Source organism: Gobius niger (genome assembly GCF_951799975.1).
Source record: "Gobius niger genome assembly, chromosome: 21".
Taxonomy (NCBI): Eukaryota; Metazoa; Chordata; class Actinopteri; order Gobiiformes; family Gobiidae; genus Gobius; species Gobius niger.
In genome coordinates, this window is record NC_136872.1 from 1,299,640 (window position 1) to 1,314,579 (window position 14,940).

Here is a 14,940-nt window from a genome sequence, read left to right on the forward strand (position 1 = left end):
AGTGTTGTATGTTTAAATAATGTTCCAATAGTAGTCACTTTCATCTTCCTTTTAATCTGAAATAATTCCAAGTACCCCCAGAGGTCCCCGTACCCCTGTATGGGAAACACTGGTGTAATAGACAGAGCCCTGACGCGTCCTTAGCATTTTTAAAGTCCAGAAACCATCTCTGGACCCCTTTTGAGGTATCCGGCACCCAAACTCTTAAATGGCTGAGTTTAAATTCCCTGGCAGCACAGGACACTACAAGCAACACACAAGATGCTTGAAAGAGCAGTCCTGACTGACCGTCTTATTTCATACACACACAACCATTTGACCTATAAAACGCAAGTCTGAGGGCCACAAATATGCAGAACATGTCAACTACTCCACTCACTTGGCCAGCTTAAAGAGCATCTGTGGCTGGATAGGTGTCTCTTCTACTGGACCGTCTTGATCCTCATCCTCCTCATCTTCAACCTCCTCATCCTCCCCATTCTGCTCTGTCTCGATTACTGCATTCACAAACTCGACCTGTAAGGGCAACAAAAGTGGACCCAGTTTATTCTAACCTTACTCTGAATGAAATAAACCTGTTTGTGTCCACATTCATTGCTGATATATTATGGTCATGAGTTTGATCAGTATGATAACTTTTAATGATATTCTTAAATACTTTTCTTCCTTGCCATTAACATGCATATTGCATCTTAAGCTGTCATGAAAATGTTGTTCTTGTGTGTGGGTTGGAACAGGAGTTGGGCATACATCATCTTTACATGAGGTCACCGATGATCTGATTTAGAGCGTGTAATGTGAATGCTTCGACTCCAGATAAAATAGTATTGGCTATTTTTTTCCTGCTGTCATTAAGTCATGACTGGAGTGTGGACGTGAGGTAATGCAGTTCCTCTGCCTGCCCTGTACCTGTCTGAGCGGATGTTAGCCCGAGGCGGCCGTAACTGTGCAGGGAGCCAACCATCAGCCCTTTTCAACATGACATTTGGAGCAATTGGTTATAATAATATGGGCCGTACGTCTTCAGCTGACATTTAAAGTGAGATTAGGCTAAACTTGGGAAATACATAAATGTGCACCTTGTCTTCAGGCTGGGAATCATCCTCTGCGTCCTGGAGCAGCAGACACTCAGTCCCAAGTCTAATGCAAAAATAAATTAATACTCTAATCAATACAATACAGTGCATCAGCGCCTGCAGAACATGTTTATAGAGTGGTTCTAAAACTCTCCAAAAGTACCACCTTAGAAAAAAATAACATCTCGAAAAGTATGACCAGATTTAAACCTGATCTATAACAGAGGTCCACCCAACCAGAACATGAGCTTTACTAAACGGTGGTTGTTCTAAACAACCGTTTGTTTATAACAACCAAACGAGGCCAAAAACATGAATAGAATTGTATGTAGAAAGACTGGAACTGCAGAGGAGCCAGAGGAAACCCACTTATCAGTCTGTGCATTCAATTAGTTGAAACCTAATTATCAACCTTTGGAATCCCTTCTTTATTATCTTAACATTGATATGTCACTTTTTAAAACTTGAAATAATGTCTGTCAGGATTAAACAGAGACTGGGCATTTTAAATTGGCCTGGAGCTCTCTCTGCAGGCAGACATGGGAATGACATGGTCATAGAACAGTGATGACAGCAGCTAGCACATCAACAGCACAACACTTTGAGCACTGTTCAGGTGATAGATTATGGCCGTTAAAACTGTGTTCCTGTACAACAAAATGACCTCTGCAGGTGAAGGAGAAACAAAAAGTGGAAAAACAAACTGCATACGTTCAAAAATATGAACTGAATATCAACTGTTACTGTTGGCTAAAACTGATTAAGGTTTTCCCCTTGTATCAAATTTGCTTTTGAATATCAAAATGTCCATTCATTCATCAGTTTGATGGCAAATCATGGACAATCTTGATATGATTTTATTTGCATTTGTGACATTAGAAATAGTATAATAGTCAACAGTCATCAGGTTAGAAAGTAAATCTTGAAAATGCTGAAAAATGTAATGTTGTCACGGTCACAATGGGAAAATCAGGTGCCTGTCGGTGCCATTTTAGGTTTAATGTTGTCATAATGTGAGAAAATAAATCTATCCATATAATGTTGAATGTTGAATCAGTGCCATAATTAAAGGCCTTATTGGGAAGATCATTTATTTGTTTCCAGGGAGCCGGGACGTGGGCCGTTTGTTGCGAGGATGTTTACACACTTAGTGCACTGAACACTACAGAGAGGCCGTGTTCTAAACCATCATGTGCGCCTCACTGCTCTGACTGTCAGGTGACTGAGCTGGCGCCCATCGGCCTCTGCTCTTTCATAACTACACTTCCTGCCTGACTTCATTTTGACATCAGTATAAAAAGACATGAAAAAAAACAACAATCAGATAAAGATCAGTCTCAGGATCCGTTTGAGATGTTTATGTAAAAGAACTCTTTCTTCACTTCACAAGTCAAGAAAGACAAACAATTATTTCGAGCTTCAATAAAATGTCACAAATGTTTGGATTGAATGCATCTATAGTGCATTTAAGGTGCATTATGGAACTTTTTATGTGACCTTTCAGTGACCCTGTATGAGTGGCACATCACAGTGGCCACTTCTCACCAGGGAACCTACAAATTGATCCTGGAGCGGTGAAAGGTCACTGTGATAGAGAGTAAAGTTGCATAATCTACCTTTAAAGCCACACTGCAGACACAAGTTTTATGTCTGTGGCTTTAATCAACAAAAACCTCCCACATTTACAGAGGAACAGATTCAGTTTATGTAAACTCCATCCAGTTTTAGACGTCGAGGTAAATACAGTATTAATAATTAATACAGAGATTGACCCCTATTTGGAGCCAGCATTACTTTTGATTTAGTTTCTGTTTTATTTATTTTGCGAAAAAGCAGATATTGACACATACCATGGCAAAATAGACCCAATAAGTTGGCTAAATTAAATGCCATTGGCTTAGAGATCAATCAATCCTGACGTCTACTGACCACTCACTCACAGCCTGAACATAAAATAATACTTTGATGGTTGTTTTACAGTATATTTCCATTCACAGCGCACATATTGTTTTTTCAGATGTCCTGAATTATTTTGCGACTTGATGAGTTTTGCAAATGTGGCATGAGTTGTGCCGGACACATGACACGTTACAGAAAAAGTGCCAAAGCGATCATAAACACTGGGCTTGCAATAGGAACACTGACTGAACAATAGGGCCCGGCAATATTTATATATTTTTGCAAACCGCCAGAAATGTGTAAAAAGAAAAACATCCAGCCCTCCCATTTTCTTTGCCCTATTTTTTCCACCCCCTATTTTTCTCAACCCCACCTATTTGTTCCCCATGTTCTCCACAGTTCTTGACACTGAGAAACTTGATATTGAAAATTCTTCCAAACTGCAAACCTGATATTATCTTGTATACGATATATTGCCCAGCCCTACTGATCAGTGTAGAGTTTTCTATCTGCTCTAGGCGTGAAGGCTTCCACATCATAGTCAGAAAAGAACTGTTCTGTGCAGAGGGACAAACGCCTGGAACTCGCTTCCTTTTAATATTAGAAACACCAAAACTAAGCCACACTCCAAGCTGATAGTAAAGGGTCAATTAGCTCAGTGCATGAGAGCAATAGCAACCATATCCTATATGCATCCTATGGTTGAATGAGACATATGAAATGTGTAACATTCATGTATTTCATTTGAACTCTTTTGTAATTTTATATTATGTCAGGACCCCAGGAAGACTAGCGACCACTTGTGGGCGCTAATGGGGATCCTAATAAAGTATAAAGAGTACAGTAAAGTTAGCTTTTGAATCGAAAGGCATTAAAATAGTGAGCAGTGTTTTTATTTGTTTGTTGAATTCACCTTTGGCCCATTACAGGAGAACAAAGGGTGGGACTGACCTCCGCACAGTCACCTCACTGTCAGCCTCCATGTCCTTCACCAAGTCCTTTAGAATGGCGTCCTCTAGTGGTGAGTCTGTCCTCCGGCGTTTGACCGGGAGCTCGATGACGCACTGCTCCTCCTCCTGCGTGACATGTTTAGTGCAGCACTGTGAACGTCCAGGACAAAGCTGAGTTCAGGGAGCAAGAGAGCGCAAACAAACTCACTCCTCTAACAGCTTCTCCAGTGGATGTGTCTGAAACAGCACAAATGCAGAGAGGTCAATGGAGATCCACTATACCCCAGCACAGTTTTGACCTTTTACTGACCTCTGCTGGTGTTTTTCTCCAGGTAGAGAATCAGAGTGAAGGGATAGGCTTTCAGCTCCTTCTCACTGTGTTTACACATGACCTGAGAAATGCTCTCCCAAGCCTTTTTATCTGCCAGTCACAGTTCAGAAAAACACAAACTATGTATGGATGTAACTACACACGTATGTAAAGGTATATGAGAAAAGTGTCATATCAACTGTCTTGAATACTGTGATAATGAGATTAATAATGTGAGCCAACTAAACCATTTCAACACAGTACGCTCTATTATTTAAAAGCAATTTCATTTTCATTAGTTTTTCCCAGCTGCTTTGGCACATTTCTCAGAGCAGAAATATGACCGAAGCTGGACATGGCATGTACAACATAAAATAGTATGTAAAGCATAAATGGCTTTTCATATGCATTAGTGACATAAACATCATAACTACAGGTGCTGTTGCTCTGACATTATGTGGACGCTGATCATACAAGTTCATCTCTATGCACAGTCAGATGTGTTGCTTGCTTCGGCTCAATAAGATAGGACTTTATTGATCTCGCAGTGAAGAAAGGACTGCGTGTTATAAGGGTCAAAGTAATCAGCTGAGAACCAGGCTACTGCATTTTCACTAAAGGCCTCAACAGCTGACAGTGGAGCAACACAGCACCAATCCATCTGGAGTAATGTAATCTGTACATCTGAATTGAGTTAAATGTTGAGTATATACTTTTGAAAATATCAGTTCTGATCTGAGAAACATGCCAAAGCTGAAAATCAAAACCATACAACGTTAGCAAAACAGCACACACAAAACTAAACTAGGTTTCATATTCTCAAAACCAGATATGAATATTATTGAAAAGAGTTTTTGCTTGAAAACCCTTGGTACCTTCTTATACTCTTGTCCAGCTCTCAGTGACTGCAGTGACCTCTGGTTTAGCTCAGTGAGCGTTTGGAGTCAGACTTAAACATATGCAGGATACATCATACATCATATGTTACTGTAGGCCTGCAGGGCATTCACACCCCTACATGTTTCACACATTTTGTTATGCTACAGCCTCATTCCAAAATGGATTCCATTTGTTATCGTGTGATTGTTATTGAGATGCTTCTACAGCTCTCCTGGTGTCCACCTGTGCTGAATCTAATGAATTGGACCAGATTTGGTAAGACACGCACCTCTCTATAATAGTGCATTTAGGGGCAGAAACTAAGCCCTGAAGGGAAGTTACTATAGTACCTTCAGTAAAGAAACAAATTCTAGTTTGTATTCTATACACTTGCCACGTGAAAGGATTGTCTTACATCTATTGACAGACGCCTATTACAGTAGAGTAAAAAAGAAAAACATGCCAGTGTCTTAAATCATTATCAGGGGGTACACTGTACAGTACATAATCCTGTATACCAGTACACACATGCATTTGTGTCCCACTTATTCCTGCTTTTGATTCATGTGTGAAAACAGTCTAACTAGAATCAGTTCACTGTTTATGGCTGCTGCGTTATGTTCGAGTTACTCCGTATAGTGAAAGTGACAAAGTATTGGCCAAAGTACGTTTGCATGTGTGTGAACAGGTCTTTTCTGTCAGTATTGACCAAACACTGTGAACTCTCTGAAAGTGTATGTCTGTGTGAGAGCTGGGAGAGTTGTTCTGAGAAAGACTCTGAAAGAAGCATTATTGAAATGGGTTAAATAATCTAACAACTGAGATGAACTTTACATCATCTACTAGAAAAAGCCTCTGAGAAAAGCTGTAGTTCTATGAGTTTGTGTTTTAAGCTGTTCACAAAAGTGTGTGGATGTCAGTCAGACGAACCTAAGGGATTTGGTTCATACTGTACATTGTGACTTATTGCATCACATAATATTTTCATTTTCATAACAACAATTAGCCAATATATTGTGCAACACTATAAAGCAATAACATATATTTATAATGATGACTTGAACCACAGCAAAGGCCCAGTTCATGATTCTGTTTACAGACGATAAAAGGAGGAAAATGTCTAGTTTGAACTGTTCGTTAGGTCCAACTCATTCCTAATTTTCCAAACATCATAAACCTGATCCATGGAGACAACTGGTTTCATGACTAACCAAGTCACATCCTCGGAGCTCTATTCTAGACTGAAACGGTATCTCATGACAGTGACATGATCGGACTTTATGACACTCTTCTACCAAGATGTTTTTTGTTTTAACTTTCCAAACAATTCTTCTCATGAGTTTCCTAACTTAACCCCACATGCCCTGTGCAAACTGGGGCACAGAGTGAGCAGGATACAGGGGTGGACATGGAAGTGTGCACTGCTGAAGGGCTGCAGACTCTCCAGGTTTCCCAAGACTGTTCTGATGATGTCCTGCACACACGGAAGGCTGTAATACACATAACAAACCAACAATATCACACGTTACGTAGGAAATCAGCCTACCTCCATTTCCTGCTTCAGATTGTGCCAGTGTTCTCCCGCTGCATCCCCCTCACTGTAAACAACTGCATTACTATAGAGTCTATGCTACACAAACCAATACTTAACTTAATATCCAACCTCACTGCTTAGCCTAGGGCGCCATCTACTGGACGGGCACCGAATTGCACTTTCAGTAGCTAATACAGGGTTTATACAGGCAGCATCAAGTCAAGTTTAATGCTTTTTAATGCCATTTTTATGCCCAACTACTACTATTTTTAATACCACAAACGCCCAAAGTCTGTGCATATTTCTTTCCTCAGCATTAGCAAATTTATTCATGAGGGGAAATTTTGAACTGACAACTTTTGAGTAAATGATTGTGTATAAAAGTGTTTTGGACCATAATTTCTGTATTTCTGATGAACTTATGCAGCAAAGTTAGTCCAGCGATGTTGTTATTTTCCAAGAAATTTAGATTTAATGCTTTTTAATGACATTTAAGGCCCTAATATGGACAGAATTCATTTAATGACTTTTAATGCGTTTAATGCCCCTTGGAAACCCTGTAATAATAACAATAGTAAGAAAGTCAGGAAAAGGTGGTGAAAAATATGGAATGCCATTTGGGAAAAGGTTAGGACCATGTCTGGGTGCACTACAAAAACACAAGTCTAAATGCTGCCAGTACTACGGGATTACTCATTGACTAGATCAGTGGTTCTCAACTTGGGGGTCGGGACCCCCAAGGGGGTTGCAAGACACATTTTGGGGGGTCGCCAGATCATGTAGATAAACACTATACATTTTTATTAGTATTATTTTATTGTAGCATGTATGTGCTATTTTACCAGAGTGCCATTATTTGTTCTAAATTTTACTTATATAGGCTAATGTCCCAGCTTGTCCCACGGTGCGACCCAGGCGGGGGGATCCCAATCAACTTTTATAATGGGGGTTGAGAACGACTGGACTAGATGAATGAATGAATTTCTATAGATTATGTGATTGATATCACTGCTGGTGGAACAGTATCCATGGTTATACGTTCTATTCAGAAAACCTTCCATAAACCTTAAAAAACCTGAAAAAAAATGGATGCTGGAGCATCAGAAGAGGGTCACTGAAAGGTCAAATACAGACTAACATTAACCCTTGTTCCTGCATAAAAAGTTACATAATGCACCTTTAATATGTTTATTTATTAATTTTTGGGCTGAACTCCCTCCCTTCCCTCTGCTTCCACCTGCAGTTGCTAACTCTCTGTTCCCCAGCCCCGCCCCTATTGTACATTTTGTTTTCATTTTTGTTTTCTATCCCATGGGTTTAACGCATATGCAAAGTTCAGTCTGTTGCTCTTTTGGAATAAACATTACAAACATTAATAAACATTGTTGTTCTAGCTTTTGAATGATCAAAAATCCTCAAAATGTTGCCTATGACTAAAACCAAGTTTCCTGTATAAATGTTGTAGAATTGACAATGAAGCTAACTTACAACTTCATTGAAATGGAAAATGATGCTTATCAGATTTGAATTGAGATCTGAGAAATGACCAAAGCTGAAAATCAATCATTGCCACAAACTGTAACAGTGCATTCTCATAAAGACAAGCCTCTGAAAGGGGTTTGCTCTTGCCTGAACGTGCTGCCTCCTCTGATCACAAACTTGTACAAGGAGGAACCCGCCATGAAGAACCGAGTCTGGGGGAAAGGGAAAGAAAATGGCTGCAGTGGCATGGCTGACCTGAGGACCGACAAACATGTTACACACAGACTACTGTACAGGCCGTCAAAGAGTGCAGTCACAGCAAACAAATCAAATCAGACATGTGCAGGTACTACTACAGTCGCAGTCAGGGGTCTGAAGCAGTTTCCCCTCAGAAGGAGCCTTTTGTGATGTAGTGATTGTTAAAACTAGCATTTAAACAGAATCCAAAATAAAATTAATATTATTGCTATAAAGCAAGTAGACACAGTCAATGTTCCTAAACAAATATTATGGCTGACTGGAAACTTTATAAGTGACAAAATCCAACCCATTTTGTGTTACTGTTAGCATCAGTTAGTCACTGCTCTGCTTGGATTTTGGGCTGGTCCAGTGGAGATTTCACCTCAGAAATATTGAGTGGCATTTTTTTCAAACTAAACTAAGCCTGGACACGCCTGTTCATGAAGCCAATAACCTAGTCTAATATGGAAAAAATGTATACAAAGGTAAATATGTATAAATGTTATGGTTATAGTTCTCACGTGACAGTCTAATGTAAAATATAAATATAAAACATGAGCAGGATGAAGTGATGTCACTTAAAAACTACTGAGCTACTTTGTAAAACTACAACATATTTAAAAAGATGTAAAAAAAAAACAAAAAACATACGGTATACAAAAATATATCTAAATCAACGAAAGATAAGAAAACCTTTGTCCAGGTTTACTTCAGTGGTCTCTGCTGATTCCCGCCTCTCCACGTGCAGCTACTTGTGATTGGCTGCCGCTGCGCCGTCTCTCCAGGACAAGGACAGAAACCCGCCCACCACATCATGTGACTGCGTGAGGAGCACGTGACACACGCAGGCAGGAAAAGCATGTCATCGACGTCAACACGCAGCGTTGTCTCTGTCTACTTTCCTTATTGAAGTCAAAGAGACACGTAAGTAGCTTCTGTTGAGTTTTGTTATACATTTATGAATATTGAAGAATGAAGAGCAATACAATTAAGACTTAAGGATGGTTTAGTAAAATACAGGTGCTCGTCATATAATTAGAATATCCTGAAAAAGTGCATTTACTTCTGTTATTCAACTTAAAATATGAATCTAATCTATGATATAGACTCTCATTACATGCAAAGTTACATATGTCAAGACTTTATTTGTTATAATTTTGATGATAATGGCTTGCAGTCCATTTTTATTTGGGTTTTTACAAGCTGTGAGCCATAATATTCACAATGATAACAAATATATATGTCACTTTGCATGTAATGACTCTATCATATATCAGTTTCACAGTTTAAGTTGAATAACAGAAGTAAATGCACTTTTTCATGTAACTTGTAAGGCATGTTTTTTTCATTGATTTGTTTTTAAATAAATTGCTTCGATTTTAATTGAGTCATGCATTCAAGCTCAAACTTCTCATCATTTTTCCCATTTTCAACAGTAGTTTTATGCATCTTGTCGGAAAATTCTATTATTCTTCTTGAAGAAAAAAAAAAAGTTTTATTGACAAGATCTTTTAACACCAACCCTTCTTCTATTTCTACTTAGAGTCAGTTGATTTTTATTCTTCTAGTTAGCTATGCATATGACAACTTAACGGATTATAGCAGCACTCTTTGCTTTGAATTGTGCTCCTCAAATAAATGTACAAAAAAGCATTAAACAACATGAAGAATTATATTTTTAGAAGCAGTCTGTGAGAAGTCACCTGAATTCAGTCCATGAGATGACATAATGACCACTGCACTAAACCAGTCACCGAAGTAAAAAAGGCAGTTATTATTTTCCTTTGTGTTCACCGAAGATCTCTCCAACAAGCTGCAGACATGTCCACGTGCCCGAGTGTCCGTCTGAGCACCGGAGCACAGATGCCCCTCCTGGGACTCGGGACCTACAAACTGGTGGGAGCAGAGAACGTGCTCCAGGCCGTGGACGCCGCTCTGGCTGCTGGATACCGCTCTTTCGACAGTGCCGCCGTGTACCGCAATGAAGCTGATGTAGGAAGAGCTCTGAAGGAGTCACTGCCCAAATATGGCCTGAGCAGAGAGGACGTGTTCATCACCAGGTAGGTACCGGCCGGGCCATGTAGACTTTGATATGACCACAAAGCCATATCATTACAGCTCCCTCAGAAATCCAACCGTATTTTCTCCAGTACAGCGTTACCAACACCTTAAAGTATTTGAAAGCTAAGACCTGCAAAACTGATCCAAACAGATCTTTGCACTCCCATGGTTGCTGTGCTGTCGTAACGTTTTTGGCTTTTTTTTGTCACATTTCTGTTGTTTTTCGTTGCATTTTTGTCGTCTTTTGTTGCTTTTTTGTCACGTTTCTTTGGCATTTTTGTCACATTTTCATTGCTTTTTTGTTACGCTTTTGTGGTTGCAAGTTTTGCGCCGTTGTTTTTGCATTTTGGTCTCATTTTTGTCGCTATTTAGGCGCTTTTTTCAAGACATTTTCAAATTTGGGTAATGGCAAACTGTAGAAAATGTGATCATTCAAGTGGGGGTATGTGATAACAATAATTTTACAATATTTGACCATTTACAGTACAACATTATTAACATTTACACTGTGTGAATGAGGAAAACCCACTCGAGTCTGATCTTGGTTAAATTTACAATAAACAAAGTTAAATCCAGACTCCTGAAGTTTGATTTGGACTTCAGTCGGATGTAAAGCGGTGTCATGAAATCCAAAGTGAGACTAGTAACAAGTCATTTTATATTTCATGAATGCATTTAATTAACCTGATTATGTGGAGAATGATGTTGTGGACTCTGCTGTGATACTTGTGTCCAGTAAACTGGGGCCTAAAGATCAAGGGGCCAATGCCATGGAGGGGGCTGTGCGTAGTCTGACTCAACTGGATCTGGGTTACATCGACCTGTACCTGATCCACTGGCCCGGCACACAGGGGCTGGACGTGACAGACCACAAAAACCCAGGTGAGACGATCGCAATCTTACTTGGTGCTTTTTTTGAGTATGAAAACGTTATCTGTAGTTTCGAGCTCTATGGACATGCTCTGACATGCATGTATTAGTTCAGCAGATACTTGAGCCTTCTGACCATCCCCGCAGATAACAGAGCAGCCAGCTGGGCTGCACTGGAGGAGCTGCATGCCCAGGGAAAGCTGAAGGCCATTGGAGTGTCCAACTACACCCCGACCCACATGAGAGAGCTGCTGCAGAGCTGCAAGGTGCCCCCTGCTCTGCTCCAGGTGAGCTCTCGGAGACGTCATTTACTCGTTATACTTTTGTGCTTTTTTTCTTTAGGACTTTTTTTTGTAGGACATTATGACCGGAAAATTCTAGGGACATTCAGCAAATTATTAGAGCGCTGTTTGTTCTTATCCAGTGATTCTCTAACTTTTCACACTTCATCAAATATTTGACCTCGCAAGATCAAGATCAAACCAAAACTAAACTGGCTCTAAAAGGGTCTTAAAGTCCTGAATTGACGATCAGGATGAATCTTGGACCATTCCTCTTTACAAAACTGCTGCAGTTCAGTGAGATTCAGGGGGTGTACTTCCTTTTTCCACGCTCTCCTGTGAATGTTTACATGTTATGGCCCAAAGAAATATGATAAACTGTAAATGTTTGGGTGGCATTCATTTAAGCAGACACTGTTTAATCATTCCTGTGATTTTGGTGAAGATCAGACCACATTTAGTGACCAATTTAGGCAGAACTGTGAGAAATTCCAAACAGTGTACTGACTTTTTCTCGCTGGTGTAAATCTAGAACCGTTATCTCTCACACAGCATCATGATCCTCTGGTTTTGCTCCTGAAATAGTGGTGGACTTTGTGGCTCTGAATCTTCTTCTTTTTTTTTATTCATTTGATTTCTATTTGAAAATAATGTGTGTACAATCACCAGAACTACTCACTGACAGGCACTGATCTAAAAAATGTGTATTTTCTTTAAATAACACAGGCAAATCATTGTAGTGCCTTCACTGGTGTTTCCTCCTCAGCTGTTTAGATAGTTCATATGTTTGTTCGGGGACAGTTTAAAAAGCATGCAGTTATTTTCACGAATGAAGATTTGTTCAGAAGATTCGGAGAAGATTCAGTCACGAGCGTCACAGCGCTATTTTCGAAATGACTTTACTCTGGATGTATTCCTCCAGGCAAATGCTGCCATTTAGCATTTTTCTGCTTCATGCCATTCACTCAGCGCATGATCCAACCCCTGACTTCAAACAGGCTCCAGAGTCATGAAGAGTCCCTCATTTAAAGTGTTTAGTAAGGTAAAGTCATACACAGTGTGATTATTTAGTTTGTGGAAGAGCCTAATCGTGAACAAACAGCTGAAGAGTTTTTGGCCCATCAGAACAATCAGGTGCATTTTACTCTAAACATGACCTTAGGGGCGTACTGCTCACTGATGAAGAAACAGAATGAGGAACATTGTCCCGGCACTTGTAATTACAAGCCTTTTAAATAATGAGTGTTACAAAGTAAACCACAGAGGTGAATGAATCCTGACAGTTTAGGGAAGTCTTCCGTGTGTTTTGTGATGGATGTGTCTGTGGTGCAGGCTGAGTTCCACCCTCGTCTGGGCCAGCCCGAGCTCAGAGCTCTGTGTTTGGAGTCTGGAGTGTGTTTCCAGGCCTACTCCTCCCTGGGCAGGGCAGAGCTGCTCACTGACCCTGTGGTGCTGGAGGTGGCCAAGAACTGCAGCCGGACGCCAGCACAGGTAACCTCACAGGCCACCGTACACTGGGTGCGACTCCTCCAATATCAAGCAAAAGAATAAGATAGAATGAAATACATTTATTTTATTACAGATATTTTTGCCATTGAAAATTGTATAAAAACAGACTTGTGTTTGCTGTGAGCATCTCAGCTCTCCAAAGAACTGACTGTAATTTTACTGGGAGGGAGACATCTCCAGCTCGTCTGCCTGCCCACACTCCCAAATACGTCACAGTAGGACTGTGACAGATATTTGGAGAGATTGTCATGATTCATTCTTCTTTAATACAGCCCCTCACTCCTCCCTTTGGTCAGTTTACCAAAGTTTACCAAGTACATCAGGCACGGTGGCGCAGCAGTGCTTGTGCTTCACATCTAGAAGGTCCTTCTAATCTAAATGAGATGGTCCACCTTGCCTCCGCTGTCTGCGTACAGTGAATGGGTGAATGGTGGTAAGGCGCAATACAAGTTAAGACCATTTACCATTTGATGGCGTAGATTGGCAGCCTCACCTTCATGAGTCTGCCCCAGGGGCGGCTGTGGCTACAAACATAGCTTGCCACCGCCGAGTTTGAAGTGAATGTAAAGCGACTTTGAGCGTCTGGAGAAGCGCTTTATTGGACCAATGCACTTATTGACGACGCAGAGCTAAAAATGTGATTGGATGACAATATAAGATTGTAAATTTATTCCTATTATTGAACTATTCAAAAAGACATTTGGATATTCCAGATGCTTCAGCTTGATGACTGCAGAAATAGCACCGTGCTGTTGTGCTGTGGTTAGGAGCATGTTTGGTATTGCTGACATGTGTTGAGTATTATGACAGTTCTGTAGCTCATAACCTGTAATGTTCCAAAGTGTGCCTTTAAACTGATCACTCCCTTCGTGCTTTGTGAAGCCCAAATGAGCGGACACAGAAAGAGGGTTGTTTAAGTTGTGGCTATACTACATGATCATACCTGTGGTTAAACACACCTCTCCCTGACTCAGGTGCTGCTGCGCTGGGCTGTGCAGCAGAACATCGGAGTGTTACCCAAGTCCTCCAGCTCAGAGAGAATACGGAGCAACGCGGACATCTTTGATTTCACACTGTGCGATGAAGACATGGCCAAGCTGAACGGGCTGGACTGTGGTCAGCGCTTCTGCTGGGACCCCTCCCACGTGCTCTAGTCTAGTCCTGAGATCTGGTTACCACAAAGGTCTACCGTGCACCGAGCACAAAGAGACATCAAATCAAGTGCCATATTTTTGGACAAATAAGCCTGATGTTGTCTATAGTCACAGTGATTTTTTTGTACTCTATAATCAGTTCTTTTGTGTGCCTCCTTATCTTACAACTTGAACTCTTAGCCTTTGCTTTTCTCAAGCTCTAGACCCAAACCTTCCCTGTCTCAGAAAACAACAGAAAAGAGCTAAAGAAAGAGTAATAACAAGTAACTCTCCTGTCTCCACGAGGTCTGGATAAGTCTAAAAGCTGCCAACCCTGTCATTGAAAGCTCTAGAAACATGTGGAAATCCGTGCGATACTTGCATTTGTTTAGCAGTTTCTATTTCAGTCTTCTCTCAAACATTAAAGCAACTCTGTGCTTTTCAAAATATTTATTAAAGGTACATTATACAACTGTTTATGTGGAAAAAAAGGTTGATATTTGTGCGTATTTAATTTGGCCTTGTTGGTCCTGGTTTAGTCCTGGTTTGGCAGTGGCCTCAGCTGGTGTTGAGCTGGATAGTTAGATAGATATTATGTTTGCTGGTTAAAATTGAAGTTGTGTAACTGAAGGTCTGTTCCAGAGACGACACCGGGAGACCTGAGCCATTCGTGACCTCTTTGATCCAGAGCAGGAGTTTCTGACCTTTTCTCACGG

General features: G+C 40.5%; 2 protein-coding genes across 2 annotated transcripts; one reads left to right on the forward strand and one right to left on the reverse strand.

The window, feature by feature from the left end:
• Window positions 1–417: 417 nt before the first annotated feature.
• On the reverse strand, window positions 418–6,689 carry majin (membrane anchored junction protein). Its single transcript, XM_079580029.1, has 6 exons — window positions 6,661–6,689; window positions 6,474–6,588; window positions 4,236–4,346; window positions 4,134–4,162; window positions 3,927–4,075; window positions 418–516 (listed from the first exon to the last, which is right to left on the reverse strand). Exons 1-6 carry the CDS (start codon window positions 6,664–6,666, stop codon window positions 504–506), a joined length of 423 nt encoding a protein of 140 aa, XP_079436155.1. The 5' UTR covers window positions 6,667–6,689; the 3' UTR covers window positions 418–503.
• Window positions 6,690–9,243: 2,554 nt separating this feature from the next.
• On the forward strand, window positions 9,244–14,392 carry LOC306980301 (glyoxal reductase). Its single transcript, XM_079579648.1, has 6 exons — window positions 9,244–9,294; window positions 10,170–10,430; window positions 11,168–11,313; window positions 11,449–11,588; window positions 12,915–13,073; window positions 14,066–14,392. Exons 2-6 carry the CDS (start codon window positions 10,192–10,194, stop codon window positions 14,243–14,245), a joined length of 864 nt encoding a protein of 287 aa, XP_079435774.1. The 5' UTR covers window positions 9,244–9,294; window positions 10,170–10,191; the 3' UTR covers window positions 14,246–14,392.
• Window positions 14,393–14,940: the final 548 nt, after the last annotated feature.

Coding starts and splice junctions, on each gene's coding strand:
- majin (XM_079580029.1), bottom strand. Junction 4,347..6,473: donor CCCCAGTTTGCACAGGGCAT/GTGGGGTTAAGT, acceptor TGTGACTGGCAG/ATAAAAAGGCTTGGGAGAGC. Junction 4,076..4,133: donor CTGGAGAAGCTGTTAGAGGA/GTGAGTTTGTTT, acceptor GGACGTTCACAG/TGCTGCACTAAACATGTCAC.
- LOC306980301 (XM_079579648.1), top strand. CDS start 10,192: ATGTCCACGTGCCCGAGTGTCCGTCTGAGCACCGGAGCACAGATGCCC. Junction 10,431..11,167: donor GAGGACGTGTTCATCACCAG/GTAGGTACCGGC, acceptor ACTTGTGTCCAG/TAAACTGGGGCCTAAAGATC. Junction 11,314..11,448: donor GACAGACCACAAAAACCCAG/GTGAGACGATCG, acceptor CCATCCCCGCAG/ATAACAGAGCAGCCAGCTGG.